Source organism: Salvia splendens, chromosome 22, assembly GCF_004379255.2.
Source record: "Salvia splendens isolate huo1 chromosome 22, SspV2, whole genome shotgun sequence".
Taxonomy (NCBI): domain Eukaryota; kingdom Viridiplantae; phylum Streptophyta; class Magnoliopsida; order Lamiales; family Lamiaceae; genus Salvia; species Salvia splendens.
In genome coordinates this window covers 16,823,033-16,837,895 of record NC_056053.1, presented here as the reverse complement: position 1 = coordinate 16,837,895, position 14,863 = coordinate 16,823,033, and the positions used below count along the sequence as shown (strand labels likewise).

The following is a 14,863-nucleotide window of genomic DNA, read 5'->3' as shown; positions in this document are numbered from 1 at the left end:
CCAAAAACATGGAACCCACAAAAAACAAAAATAGTTCCAGATAATCGGGCTTAAGTTTCCACATCAAAATTTTAGAAATAGAGAGAAAATTCTCACACAGATCTGCAGAATTCCACGGCGCATCAACGAATCAGCGGGGTGGGCTGAATAAAGCAGCGATGAGCTAAGAGAGATATTGGCTTTGGCTGTGACACCAGGAAAATTTTTGACTGGACTTGCTATTTTTATCAGTTTTTGGCGAATATTATTTCTTCATGTGATTTCTCTTCTTTTCTTTTGTGTGAATACTTATTGTGAAAATTTTGAATAAATATGTGCACGCCTGCACATATCTGGCAAGATAATTTCTAAATAAGTACTAATTGAAACACTTGAAATTCGAAAAGAAATTGTAATTAAAACAAATGCGTACAAATTAATTAATTTATAAACACAATTTATTAGAATAAAGAAGTAAATATAAAGATTAAACTAATAGTAAATTGAAATGGGAAATTAACTTGATCTCAACTATTGACATGAATGTTTGGTTATTAAATTTTATTTGTGATTCTAAGAGTGTCCACCGTGGAGCTGCCGTGGCCGCAACGCCATCGGTTAAAATTTTTATTATTTTTATTGTTTTTTATTTTTTAATTATTTTCTATAAATACACCTTATTCTTTTATTTTTATTCCAATCCAATTAAAATATATTAATAATTGGTTAAATAATGTGATTTGTGGTTGTGGCGTGACTGTTATTGGGCTGGACAAGTTTTTGTGACTGTGGAAGTATTTTCATGGCTGTAGCGTGGCTGTTCCGCACCACTGTGGACACTCTAATGATAAACATATTGCTATTTCTAATGTTTACTGATGAAATGGGTGCTACAATTTTTTAAAACGGATTATGAACTTTGTATTGTACTAGAAAATTTTCTTTCTAATAAGGTTAGACATATTTTCCACTAATATATTTAAATTATTTTTTTTTTCTCTTTTACTTTACTTCATTGTCAACATCTATCTCTTCTGGATTTCCTACTTGGCGTGCCAATTGTGGAGACGTGACGGATAAGTAGTGAAGTCCGAATTTGGCAACAAGTGACTAAACATTTTTCTTCTAAAAAGCTTTTAGGTGATGAAACAATTTTCTTCCTACAGTAGATGCAATTCAAATTCGTAGGCACTGACGAATTTGACGTTGAGTCAAGGATTGAGCAACATAATAATTTGCAAGCTAAGATACTAAAATAAAATTATATAAGTGATAGAAAATAAAGAAATACTTTGAGTTGTCACGTGATATCCATCTGCGTGCGCCTCACACCGTTGAGGATGTGAAGAATCATGAAATCAAACACTATTAAAAATTAATTATATAAAAGTAACTATCTTATTTTTGGGTTAATTTAGCCTCCAAATATGGGCATACTAACTTAATAATACAATTGATGTAATGAAGAATAATCCAAGTGGTAGGTATGTAAGTTTCATGTCTTCTTTCTTCCCAAAATGACGACGTTTCTAGTATCATGTCTTCTTTCTTTATACACAACTAGCCACACATTCAAGAAATGCAGCTACACAAACTTCCCATGGAAACACCGGAACAATGCCATCTTGAAAAATATTAGGGTTGTTGAAGTGTTGGAGCATCAAATCCGTGTAGTATTTATGTCCAAACTAGGGGTGGAGAATTATACCGGAATACCGGACTTACTGTACCGAAAAAATACCAAAAATACTGATTTTTTGGTATATAATTTTCGGTACGGTAACGGTATTAGATTTCCTATACTGCGGTATACTGGTGTATACCGTCATACCGAATCGTCGATATATACTGACACTCCAGTATACCGATTAAATATTATATATAAACATACTATTTGAATAATTGATTTGAAATGTTTGAAATGTGGCTGTTGTTGAAATAACTAGTTAATTCCTTTTGATTGTGCAAGAGATTTGGAGCCGGGATATCAAACTTGTTCGACTTATTTGGGACATTATTAACTCCTTGGTACATGCTGCCATCTTTTGCTAACTCTCATTTGTTTGTTACTTTCTGATTTTTATTAAGTTGATTTATGAAACTTTTGTTCATTACTTTTATTTAAACATTACATCATTGTTCTCAACGAGAGACTTCAAAAAATCAATGTATGATAAACACCAACATGTTGTCTTTATTTAAGGGGATATTTCTTAAGCAACAAGGTTGGAATACAAAACCTCAAAATCGGCAATGTTAAATATCTTAGGATGATGTAGCTTGTCGGTGAACTCAATATCTCTGATGGAAGGCTAGTTTCGATATTAATTATTTGAATTGTCAGACATCCCATGGATATGTGGACTCGTGCACCTCATGAAGGGTGAGAAAGTGCACAAGCAAGTGGTCGACACCATCTTCCCATGGAAACACCGGAGCAATGTCATCTTGAAAAATATTGGGGTTGCTGAAGTATTGGAGCAGCAAATCCGTGAAGCTATTAGGTCGCAACAAAGTAATAAGCCAAAGGATGATTCGAATTCACATCCAATGAGGTACAACAGTCCAAAAGACCCATGTAGCTACACAATCTTCCCGTAGAAACACCGGAGCAATGTCATCTTGAAAAATATTGAGTTGTTAAGTGTTGGAGCGGCAAATCTGTGTAGCTATTAGGTCACAACAAAGTGACAAACCAAAAGGAAATTTGATTTCCCATCACGATTATATCACGATGAATGCAAACTAGTCCAAACGAACCAAGCTAGCAAAAAAAAGGACGCTTCCATGGATTCTCAAAACATACTATATTTTTTGTTATCCTGGTAGCAGATTCTTCTTGTATCCTTTTTTATTTTTATTTTTTTTATTTTTTTTATTTTTTAAAAATTAACTTCATATATTTATATCATATATATGAAGGAGGAAATTACAAATCAACTCCTATAACAAGGAGGAAAGACAAATTACGCCACCCAGGGTTCGAACTCGAGACCTCCAGGATGGACGCGGTATCCAGCACCCTTACCGCTAGGCCAAGGGGCCCTTTTTTATTATTGTTTGAGCATTTCTTGAAATCTCAAACCTCTCTAGATTTCTTTTGGCCTATAATATACAATTCCTTCGTCTTAGTGTAGGTGAAAGATTTCGTTATTTAGTAAAAAAATTTATACAATTTTGTTTTGTTAATAGAGTGAAAAGAGAATAAAGTAGAAGAATATTTAAATTAAATATAATTATATATTCCCTCCGTTCCACCATAAACGAGTCACTTTCCTTTTTGGGATGCCCCACAAGTGAGTCATTTCCATTTTAATAAAAAAAAATTATCTCTTATTTATTTTTCAACCTACTTTATTATTTTCACTCCTCTACTTTTCCCTCTCTCATACTTTACTCTCTTCATTTTAACTTTTTAAATATCAATTCCTTAAATTTTGTGATAAAAGAAGTGTTTCGCTTATGGTTGAACGCACGAAGTACATATTTTTTAAAAGAGGGAACATTTTTTTTAGTACATCAACTATCCTAAATGAGCAAATTTGATCCGTAACATTTAATAATATCTTTTGAGGTCCATTAACTATAAGTTAATATCAATTCAACTACTATTTGGGTATTTCTAATATTTTCATGACCAAAGTACCCTTAAGGCCATGAAGGGCAATTCAATCTATTTTATTATTATTTTTAACTCTGTATTATTTCTTAAAATCGTGTGAAAAATATATAGGTGTTAATGTGTGATTCATGTTGATGGATAGGAGTATCATGCAGTACAGTGTATTGGTCCTTGCATCTGCAAATAATAATAATAATAATAATAATAATAATAATAATAATAATAATAATAATAATAATAATAATACTCCATGCAGTACAAGAGTATTATTATTATTAAAATTAATAATAATATAGTAAAGCTGAAGTTCCAATTTTCGTAATTCTGTTTTGAATGAGTTTGCCCTTGTATTTGGGTTGATTTATATTTTATAGATGCATGCTTGATTTCCACAAATATCTTGAAGAAAAAGTTCAATAACGTGAGGAGCAAGAATGATCCTTTGAGAGGTTTTAGGCTTTTTGAGGTGGGTCAAATTATTATTCAATTATAGGAGGCCTATAAAAATCGGATATTTCCGATTTGGTTGCGGGCTCATTCATCCACATATTTATGAATCTATAAATTTATTTATGAAATACTCTCTCCATCCTCAAAGATTATGCATTTTAGATTCGATATATGTTTAATGTAAAATTAATAAAGTAAGAAAGAAGTAGAGAGAAAAAAAAATATTATTAGTAGAGAATGAGACCCACCTCATTTTAGAGAAAAAATAGTTTTCAAAATTAGAAAGTGTATATTCTTGTGGGACAGATGGAGTATGAAACAATATCTTTATATAAATTCTAAATTTATAAACTCGCATAATTCTTTTGATTAAATTAATTTTTCTAAAAATATACTCCCTTGTCCTCAAAATTAGATTACATTTAGTAATATATACCACACATATCACTAACACTATCTTCATTATTTCTTCTCCATTTCTTACTCCCTCTGTCCCAAGATATTTGATTAACTTCTTTTTTACACTCGTTTTGAAAAAAATGCAATAAATAGTTAAGAGTGTATATAGTAACGTAAAAGCAAGAAGAGTGGATATATAGTAACGTAAAAGCATGATTATTCTCGCTTTTACGTTACTATTTATTCACTCTAAGAGCATCTACAACGGTGGACGGCGACCCCGCGTCCGTCCATGCCAACGGCGAGGACGCATTCCGCCGCCCCTGCGCTCGCGCCGTGCCAGCGAGCAGGCGACGTGGCGGCTTACGATTGGGCAACGGCATAGCCGTTGCCTTTGAATTATTATTATTTTTATTTTAAAATTCGATTTTTAATTATATAAAATGATAAAAATAAAAAAAAATATTTTCCAAATCCCAAAAATATGGCTGTTTTTTCCCGTTTTTTCTGATTTTTTTTGAATTTTTTTTATTTTCCCCCCCAAAATCATCTATAAATACACACATTTATCATCCATTTATCACATCAAATCATCTCTCATTCATCTCTCATTCATAATTCTCATACAAACTATCAACACATTCATCTCTCACTCAAAACCTCAAATGGATTTCACCCATATTATGGCGGAAGCGGAACGCGAAGAACAAGAATACTACGAACAACATCGTGCCGCTTACGAAGCATACGTCGCGGTGAATACCCCCGCTCCTCCTCCTCAACGAACCAGATCAAATCGCCGCTACATCCATCGTGACCGGGAGGGAGCCCACGAAAGGCTCGTTGCCGACTACTTTGCCTACCAGCCGCGGTTTCCGACAGATTACTTCAGGCGCCATTTTCGCATGTCAAAGCGCTTGTTCATGCGAATTGTCAACACATTGTCCGCACGTGTTGAATTCTTCCAAACAGGTCCAGATGCAGCCGGCCGGCAAAGTATCACGCCGTTGCAGAAGTGTACGTGTGTCATCCGACAACTCGCTACTGGGCAAACGGCCGACATCCTCGACGAGTATTTGCATATCGGTGAGTCCACTGGAATCCTTTGTCTAAAGAATTTTTGCAAGGGCGTTCGTTCAGCTTTCGGGGATGAATTCCTTCAGGCACCCACCACCGATGATTACCAACGGTTGCTTCGTCTTCACGAATCAGTCCATGGCTTTCTCGGAATGCTTGGCAGCATTGACTGCATGCATTGGAGGTGGAAGAATTGCCCGACTGCTTGGAGGGGGCGACACTTGAGCGGTCACAAAGGCGGCGGCCCAACGCTTATCCTTGAGGCGGTCGCCGACTACCGCCTATGGATTTGACATGCATATTTCGGCGTTGCTGGATCCAACAACGACTTGAATGTACTATATTCTTCACCACTCTTCAATGATGTGATGAATGGTGTAGCACCGACGATCGACTTCACCATCAACGGAAATAGATACCACATGGGTTACTATCTCGCCGATGGTATCTACCCACGGTGGTCGACTTTCGTGAAGACGTTCAACAACCCGCACGACCCAAGACGGGTTCTTTTTGCGCAGCGTCAAGAGTCCGCACGGAAAGACGTCGAAAGAGCTTTCGGGGTCCTTCAAGCCCGATTCAACATTGTTAAGTCCTCGGCTCGGCTATGGTACGTGAATAATATCGCCGACATCATGTTCACGTGTATTATCTTACACAACATGATTAAAGCCGACGAAGGGCCGAGGGCGGCTAGCTTCTACGACGAGGACGAAGCCGGAAGCTCAACAGCTAGGTCTCCCCCACGCCGAGGCGAGCATACGACGGTTGGCCAGAGAATCGAGACAAGGCACACAATGCGCGATACCCGGATCCACAATCAACTACAAGAAGACCTAATCAAACACATGTGGGCGAAATTCGGCAACGCTTAGTGGTTTTTTTAATTTTATTTTAATTATGTAATTTTTAATTTTTAGGATTTTAATTATGTCGTTTTTATTTTATTTGTCATTTGTAATATTATTTAGGTTTTTTTAATGAATTTTAGTATTATTGAAATGTTTTTGTTTAATTGAATTTTAAATTAATTGTGCTTGTCCTTGCGGAAGAGCACAACTGTGGGTGTTGTGCTCTTGCCAGAGAGCAAGCAGAAAAAGTGGGGCCGGGCCCACAACCGGCCACTGGCAAGAGCACGGTTGTGGATGCTCTAACTATTTATTGCAATTTTTTCAATACGAGTGCAAAAAAGAAGTCAATCAAATACCTTGGGGCGGAGGGGGTACTTTTTTCTCATATTTCTTTTACTCTACCATTTGCACATTAAAACTCGCGTCTTTTACAAGTTTGTCTATTTTTGAGGACGAAGGGAATATCGGATTAAAGATCATTTTATAAGGTCTCTAATAAGATCCTAATTGTATATGTTCAGATGATAAAAGCAGACGATGGAAGTACTTTTTATTTTAGTTTTCGTATAATTCGCTAAAAAGTTTAATATCAACATATCTATCATACATGTCAACACATACATGTCAACACAATACATAAAACAATAATTATAATACTTTGTTTTAATATACTTTATATTTCAAAAAATTAAAAAAAATTAGAAGATACCTTTAGCCCTCATCAAATTAATGTCTTTAATGTTTAAATTGCTGAAGGTTTAACTTTTTAAGGGAAGAAGCTGGAATTCAAAATTGGAGAGGACAAAACTTACAACAATAGCGCTATGCCTATCACCTATGGAGTTGGGAAGAAAATGAATTAACAAAAGTTGTAAAATTAATACTCCTACAGTTTTAATAAAATTGGAAAAGCCATTCTCCTCTTACCTGTATAAATGTGTAGCACTTTTTTGTGTTTATAAAAATAGTAAAAAGCGTCAGAATATTAAATTTTGAGGTATCATCTTTTATTAAAATAAATTGTCGTAAATTTGATAAATTCACATTTTTATTATATATACTTCCTCCATTCCAAACTAATTTACTCAATTCTCTCACGTAGTAGAGGCATTTCGTTTTAAACACATATTTTGAAAAAAATAGGAAGTAATAAATAGTTAAAGATGAGAGAAAATAAAATAGGAGAGACTCTCTATATTGTTGTCATATTCTCTACATTATTGTCTCTCTAGATCATTATGAGATACATATATGTTTTATGAGTTAAATTCACCGTTGCCAATGAATTTGAACCAAATATTTATAGGAACGTAACACTTGATTGAACTTCAAAATAAGTTGGCAAAAATAATTAGATGCACTTAATACTTCAATTTTTAAGTGGTGAATTAAATAGTTATACATATGAATCCGTCCTCCATTTTGAACTATATATAGATAAATAAAAATAATAAAATTAATTTGCTACTATATATTTTTCAAAAGTAATAGTCTTTATTCTTCTAGGTAAAATTAAATAAGACAAAATTTGTAAAAGGTCATCATACAAAGTTTTTTTTTTGTTTTTTTAAAAAAAACTCTACTTTAAAATTATATATGAATCTAATATCAAACAAAAATTTCAGAATCGTAAAATTTTAGAAATTTGAAATTAATCATATAGAAAGAAATTACATGGAAATTTTAGATGAATAGTCTTGAGCTTTGTTGTTAGTCTCAAGTTGCGTTTGGGAAAGTAGAAAACAGAGAAACTTTTCCTCTAAGTAACAGTTTTCTTCTGAAATGGATAGCTGTGTTTTGAATTTTGAATGCCAGAATAGTGGAATTGATAATCATTTTTATCAATTTTTTGATTTTTTTTAGCTAAATTGATTATTCGATATAAAAATTACTTGTTTGATCTTTTTTCTCAGGTAGAGTTTCTAAGCCAATTTTTAATGAGAAAAACAAAGTCCACTTTTGTAGGATAATTAACTTATACAGAGCGGCCATGACATATCCAGAAGACCAAATTTTTGGGATCGGAAAATAATTAATAATATATAATATTTAAACAATTATTATTTATATAAGTAAAATTTAAATATTACTTTATTTTTGTTTAGCAAGATAATTAATTAATTAATGCTAGGAGTACCATTATATGCTAGTATCCATATTTTTGAAAAATAGTAAAAACACATAAAAAAATTATAAAATTTAATTGTTTGGACGGTTATAAATTTTTTTAATGTTTCATGTTATTTATATTAGGAAAATTCGTCCCTAAAATCATAAACTTGGACTAAAATTTGATACTATTTCCTAAGAAGTAGCCAGGGCCCAGGGGTAATAATTATCAGGTTGGGTTGGGCCTGAATGAAATAATTTCTTAAAATGAAAAAAAGCCCAAGAAAATTATCCATCTTTATTTCTCACATTTACCGCGCTTCAGCATCGCCAGCCGCGCCGTTTACGCCGGAGTTCTCCAACGCTAGCCTGCCACGCTCTGTCTCCATTTCTCATTCTCCATAAACAATTACTCCACATCCCTTGCGAAAAATTGGTAAGAATTTTTTAAGTACCATATCTTATTCCACGAATTGAAAGATTAAAGTAGGAGAAAGTTGTTGAATTGAGCTGGCGAAGGGGACGAGAATTTATGACTTGAATTGGGGGTACTTTATAGTAATTGACTTCATGTCATGCTCAAACTTGTCTAGTAGACTACGTTTTGAATTTATAACTTAGAATTAGGGGTATTTCGTAGTAATTTGGGACTGTATTTCTGTTTATGATGCAAAAGGGAGCAGAAAACTGAATTGCAGCAATATCCTTTGCTACTTGTGAATATCCTAAAAGGAATTCTTTGGAGAATTCCATATGCTGCAATTGCTGCATAATACAGAAGCAACTTGTTTCTTTACTGGATATACACACATGCATATATACTTATATTTTATGTATTACTATATACTGCGATCATGGTTGGTTTCTACTAACTTGGAGATGATTGAATTGAGAAACTTAATTATCCCTGCCAATATATCAATTTATCATCTAGATTATCTGATTATGTCAAGAATAAGATGGATTCAAGTTTGACTTGTATGAGTGTATCCTTAGTCACGACTACATCTGAATCGTTGGCCAATTGGAAGATAATGCACCTATAGAGATCACAGCATGTTCAAATGTTAAATTTTAACATGGATTTAAAGTTTAAAATTTTGGATTGTTGGGATTATAACTTAAACTATTTTTAGAACTCATATATATACGTTGCTGACTATCTTCTATAAAAGAATGAAATTTACAAAACTACAAAGTGCTTAGTTCCGGAGACAGGTACGGGTGGTCTGTGCAGCACCCTCTCGAGGGAAATAGCCGTGTCTATATTTGCATATGTTCTGGTGTGCATACCCATGTCTGTCACTAAGCAAGCACGATAAGGGTCACAAAGCAAGCACGATAATATGTGAATATGTGAAACCTTTGTTTTAACTCTGAGGCCTTGATACATGAAACAAAATATTGTTATGTGTGTTTCTGCTGAGTTCTGATATAAGTATTAAACATTGAAAATTTGAGATTTGCTGATGTGATTTGGTGGCATGTGTGTAGTGTTGTACTAGTGATACCCAACACCACCTAAGACAGCTTCTTGCGAGTGGCTAACCAATAATGCTGGGTCACGATGAGGGTGGAGATGACCTCTATGTCTCAATTCCGCTCGGTGGTCCAATATATGTCACTGATCTTGTTGGTCCTCTCACAAGAGTCCCGGACTTCGAAACTAGTGTCACTGAAGAACTTGAGGTATGCTATTAATTTTCTTGTCATGTCTTTCATGTATTCATTAGCTTCTGTCTCATTTGAGTGTATTGCTAGCATTTTCCATTAAATTTTGTGCAATGTTTTTTTGCATGATTCATGCAGAGTTTGAAAGAAGAGGTATATGGAGACATGGCACAGGTGTGTGATGAAGATACATCGTAAGTATTCTTTATTTCCATAATCCTTATTAAAAACATTGAGATCCAATGGCTTAGATGTAGTTGGCTATGCAGTTAGCTTCTTGATATTATGAAATAATGTCTAATGCTTGACCATATTTAGCATCTAAGCGTCCCATTGCAACAATTTGTGTGCTAATGAAAGAACTCTAGGAAAGAGAGCGATAAGCAGTCAGAATGTATTCTAAATTTCTAGTTGTGAGAACTCCTTTTAACTGATTCACGTTGAGGTATCTGAATGTCCTATAAATTTTTGTTTATGTTGTGGTTTCGAAGATAAATATTGCATATACCACTTCTATATATCAGTTTATACTATATTCTGTGAGTTTCATGTTGGTTTGAAAGCGGGTACTTAAGTTAAAAACACCGTCGGTTACTGTGTTACTTATATTATTTTTTTACCTTATTAATTATGACTTTGTTAGAGTAAAAAGGAGATGGAAGGCTAGCAACGAATAATGGGAACAGAAAATATATTTGATATATAAATTGGAAGAAAACAAAAGATAATTCTTTTGTGAGGCCACTCCTCTCACGAGGTCCTACGGTGTAATATCGTCCTTTTACTAAATTCAAGACTTGACATTCTTCTCAAATCTATAGGGACTTATTTATAGGACCCCAAAATATTAAGGAAATAAAGATGACATTTAAAGATAGACTTATTGACTTCTTATATTTAAGGATAAGACTTTTAGACTTCTAATAAATGAAGACAAACTTATGGACTTCTAACTTCCAAACTCTTGATGCGTATCAGACTTTCTTGTGGTTTTTAGTGAGACTTTTATGTCTTGTTCTGTTTAATTATTTTGGTCAATCAGTACTGTTCATTACTGACTTCTACTTTAATATTCAATCTTGTGCACTTTACATTTTAAAAGTGTAGATGAACTCAAAATAATTCAGGAGGATGAGTTGGTCAGTAAAGCATTTGAAGAAGCTTTCAAGGTAATTGATCTGAAACTTATTCGAAAAAACCAAAGCTTAAATTAGCATTCAGTACCTGATAATCACTGTTTTTTGTGTATAATAACAGGTCGATGAACTGGCCGGAGGTGCTCCAAATGATAACTCTGCACTTGGCATTGAGCAGAGCTGTTTGCAAAATCCAGAAGAGAATAAGAAGGCTATTGTCTTAAGTGAATCAAACAAAAACCCACCTGCGAAGAAGAAGAAGGGGAAGGCTGTTAGCAAAAAGAATGACTATTTTGATGTGCTTAGTGCTTACTAGTGACCTCTTTATCCGGACTCTTTCTTATTACAATTGTGTTTACTGTTCTGGTTTATATTTTGTAATTGTGTTCCATAAATTTTCCTTCCTTCCAGGAGAGCTATATGGTAAAGGTGGAGCAGCTAGCTAGAATTAAGTCAAAACAAGAAGAAGACAAAGCATGTGTTAGATTGCATTCCTTCAAGTAAGCATCTCAAAAGTGGCTGATTGTTTTGCATCGATTTGATCACAAGTGGCATTTATAATTTATTCTTATTCCGTCTTCACATCATATGATCATACCCCTAGTAATTCCATGGTGCCTGGACACGGAGTTAATGCAAAAGCTGAAAAAATAAAACATCTGAAATCGGGCAGTGTGTCAAAAAAGGTTTGTCATTCTTTCCTTCCATATTCACATTTTATTGATATAGACTGATTAGCATGGCTAATTTAAATCTAATTTTCTGCATGGTGCGAAGCTTAGTCCTTGGCCTTAACCATTTTTTTGTGGCCTTCAATATTGTATGTGGTCCAATCTTTTTAAATTTCTATGAGTTCATGTGCCAAAAGTGATTTAGTCAATTTCACGATTCAGAAATGGCAAATGCTTTCAATATCACATGACTTAATGCTTTCAACTTTATAAGATCTTAGATGTTTAAGAGAAGCATATGTTATCACCACAATTTTAGCCTTTTATGATGTAAATGGAAAATTAGACAGTCCTGCTGCTGGGACTTCAAGTTTAATACACATTTATTTATTTGTGGGTGGTATGATCTGCTATGATGGTAGCTTTTTTCTCTTTGGTTTTGTTTTTGCAACGATAGTACTCTACATTCATCTCATAGCTATTTCTTAACATGCAACTTAGCAAGAAAGCTCACCTGACACCTCACCATATCTTCAAACATTATTTGGCTTGATGGAGAATGTTAATAAACAAACACAACATAAAATAATTACCATCTGTTCAGTGATGTGAATGTGAGTCCCATGCTGGGTAGCACTAGTTGGATCACATGTCAGTGAGATAGAGGAACGAATCTATCTATCCATGTTGAGCCCTTTAGCATCTTATATCAAATATGTAAAACTGAGGATAAATATTAGTATTAACTATAAAATACAATGAATTCTAATTTAAAGGGGCAAATTCTCTATTAACTAGGTTTTGGTGTATACTCATAAACATAACATGTGTACTATTTGAAGTGCACTGGTTATCCTCCCATGGGGGGTTAAACCTTTAAGTGGTTGTGATGTTTTTGACTCTTGATACATAATTAGCTAAACCAATTTGTTTTAGTATCTAATGAAATTTTTAAATACATAGCAGGTGAAAGCCTCAAGTAGTTATGGTGATGTTCCAGTGCAATTTCCTGAGGCTGTTCTCTCTTTTGAGGTTTACCATAACAAAAAGACAGGGTTGAAGGTATTTTCCTCTTACGTAGTACCCTAAAAGAAGGCTATATGTTTGGTTTTGTGCTACGTATTAGATAATCATTCATGATGGAATCTAGCGGAACGTTTGTTCCATATGTACCTTACTGGGTTTGGTGTAAGCCTTATTTATCTTTCATACAATCTTCCAGGATAAATTCCACTGTACCCTGAGCTTTATGTGCTTTCCTGAAAACGTCCAAACTTTCTAATTAATAAAGTAATACTCTGGCATTCTACATTTCACAAATCTATCATGAGATTAGCTTTTTGGCATTTGTGAATTGTGCTCCATTTGTTTATCTTTCATAAAACCCCTTATTTGTCTCTCTACTCTCAACTATTTTATCCAGTTAGGGAATGGTATTAGATAGTATAACTTGCTGTCTATTAGTGTGGTATACTTAAGGATAAGAACATTGTAATTGATATTGTGCTTCCAATTTCTTAGATAAGAATAATTTATGGTTGTATTTGATTTTAATATGATGTTTGGTATGGTTTCGTAATTCTTGTAACTGGGGAAAATGGTAAGTCATTGAGCTAATTGTTTGTAAACAAGTTCTCAGTTTCCTCTTCCTGGTATTGACTGGTTATTTCCATGGTAATATTTTCTTCTTGTTCCGTTCAATCCTTTTCTATGTGTCATATCTTTGCAACTAATAATGATTTTTGTTTTTAAAAAATATGTAGACTCAAGAGTTCCTGGTTCTAGGACGCCAATTTTTGACTGAAGTTAAAGACAAAATATATTGTTTGACAGATGAGATAATGAGGAGGGCTGGGAAGTATGATCCTTCTGGATACTTTCTAATTGAAGTAAGTTTTCTCACTGGCAAAAGAGGACGTAATGACAAAAAGAAATCTTTGTGTTGTTGATTCTTCCTGATACATTTGTTTGTAGGATGTTTTTTGTAATGACATGAGAGAGGCCTCGAATGAGGACTACAGCAAAACTATTCTTGATTGGCTCAAAAACTCCAAGAATGATGCACTTGAAAAGTGGGAATTCATTGTTGCTGGTGAGGTGCGCAAGAAACAAAAGGCCATTTTGGGCACTGAAAATAAGCAGCAGTTGCCCAGATTCAAATCTCTTCACATGCAGAGTACAAGGTTCTGTGACTTACGTTTCCACCTCGGTGCTGGGTATCTTTACTGTCATCAGGTATCTGTTTCTAATGATTCTCATTTGGATTGTCACGCAACACTCATAATCTCATATTCGTGTGTGAACATGTGTTCCTCTATGGCTAACTTCATCAGCTTGGATTGATGCTATTGCTCTAAAATTCTTCTTTCATTCAAATCCTTCATAGACTCTCATCTTTTTTGTGCAGTGCCATTTTAGCATGAAATTAACTATATAAATATTAGTATTTTGATGTTGTTTCACCAGGGGAACTGCAGGCATCTAATCATATTACGGGACATGAGGCTTATACATCCGGAGGACGTACAGAACCGATCGGCTTATCCACTTATCACGTATCAGCCAAAGCTGTTATTCAAGAAATGCTCCGTTTGCAAAATTTACAGGGCAGATAAAGTGACTGTGGATGATAAATGGGCCTCAGAAAATCCCTGTTATTTCTGTGATATTTGTTATTATATGCTTCACTATGTAGATAGGTCTTTGCTTTATAGTGACTTCAGTGTCTATGATTATCATCATGACTAATTGTTATTATATGCTTCACTATGTAGATGAGTCTTTTATTTATGCACTACTTGTTTTCGTTTACTTGTCAGGCATTGCTGATTTAATCTGTGAAGCATTAGTGAAAAGCCACAAATTCCATGATACATAGTACTAGTATTCCACCTTTAA

General features: G+C 34.1%; 1 protein-coding gene across 3 annotated transcripts; it reads left to right on the top strand.

The window, feature by feature from the left end:
* The first annotated feature begins 8,789 nt into the window (after window positions 1–8,789).
* Window positions 8,790–14,776, top strand: LOC121786036 (snRNA-activating protein complex subunit-like). 3 transcript variants are annotated; one of them, XM_042184547.1, is made up of 11 exons: window positions 8,790–8,923; window positions 9,982–10,176; window positions 10,297–10,352; window positions 11,261–11,327; window positions 11,416–11,592; window positions 11,706–11,794; window positions 11,899–11,980; window positions 12,932–13,027; window positions 13,729–13,854; window positions 13,940–14,200; window positions 14,432–14,776. In XM_042184547.1, exons 2-11 carry the CDS (start codon window positions 10,042–10,044, stop codon window positions 14,711–14,713), a joined length of 1,371 nt encoding a protein of 456 aa, XP_042040481.1. In that variant the 5' UTR covers window positions 8,790–8,923; window positions 9,982–10,041; the 3' UTR covers window positions 14,714–14,776. The 3 variants fall into 3 exon arrangements, with proteins under 3 accessions (XP_042040481.1, XP_042040482.1, XP_042040483.1); XM_042184548.1 differs by having other exon boundaries at window positions 14,410–14,776; XM_042184549.1 differs by lacking the exon at window positions 8,790–8,923 and having other exon boundaries at window positions 10,035–10,176; window positions 11,266–11,327.
* The last annotated feature ends 87 nt before the right edge of the window (window positions 14,777–14,863 follow it).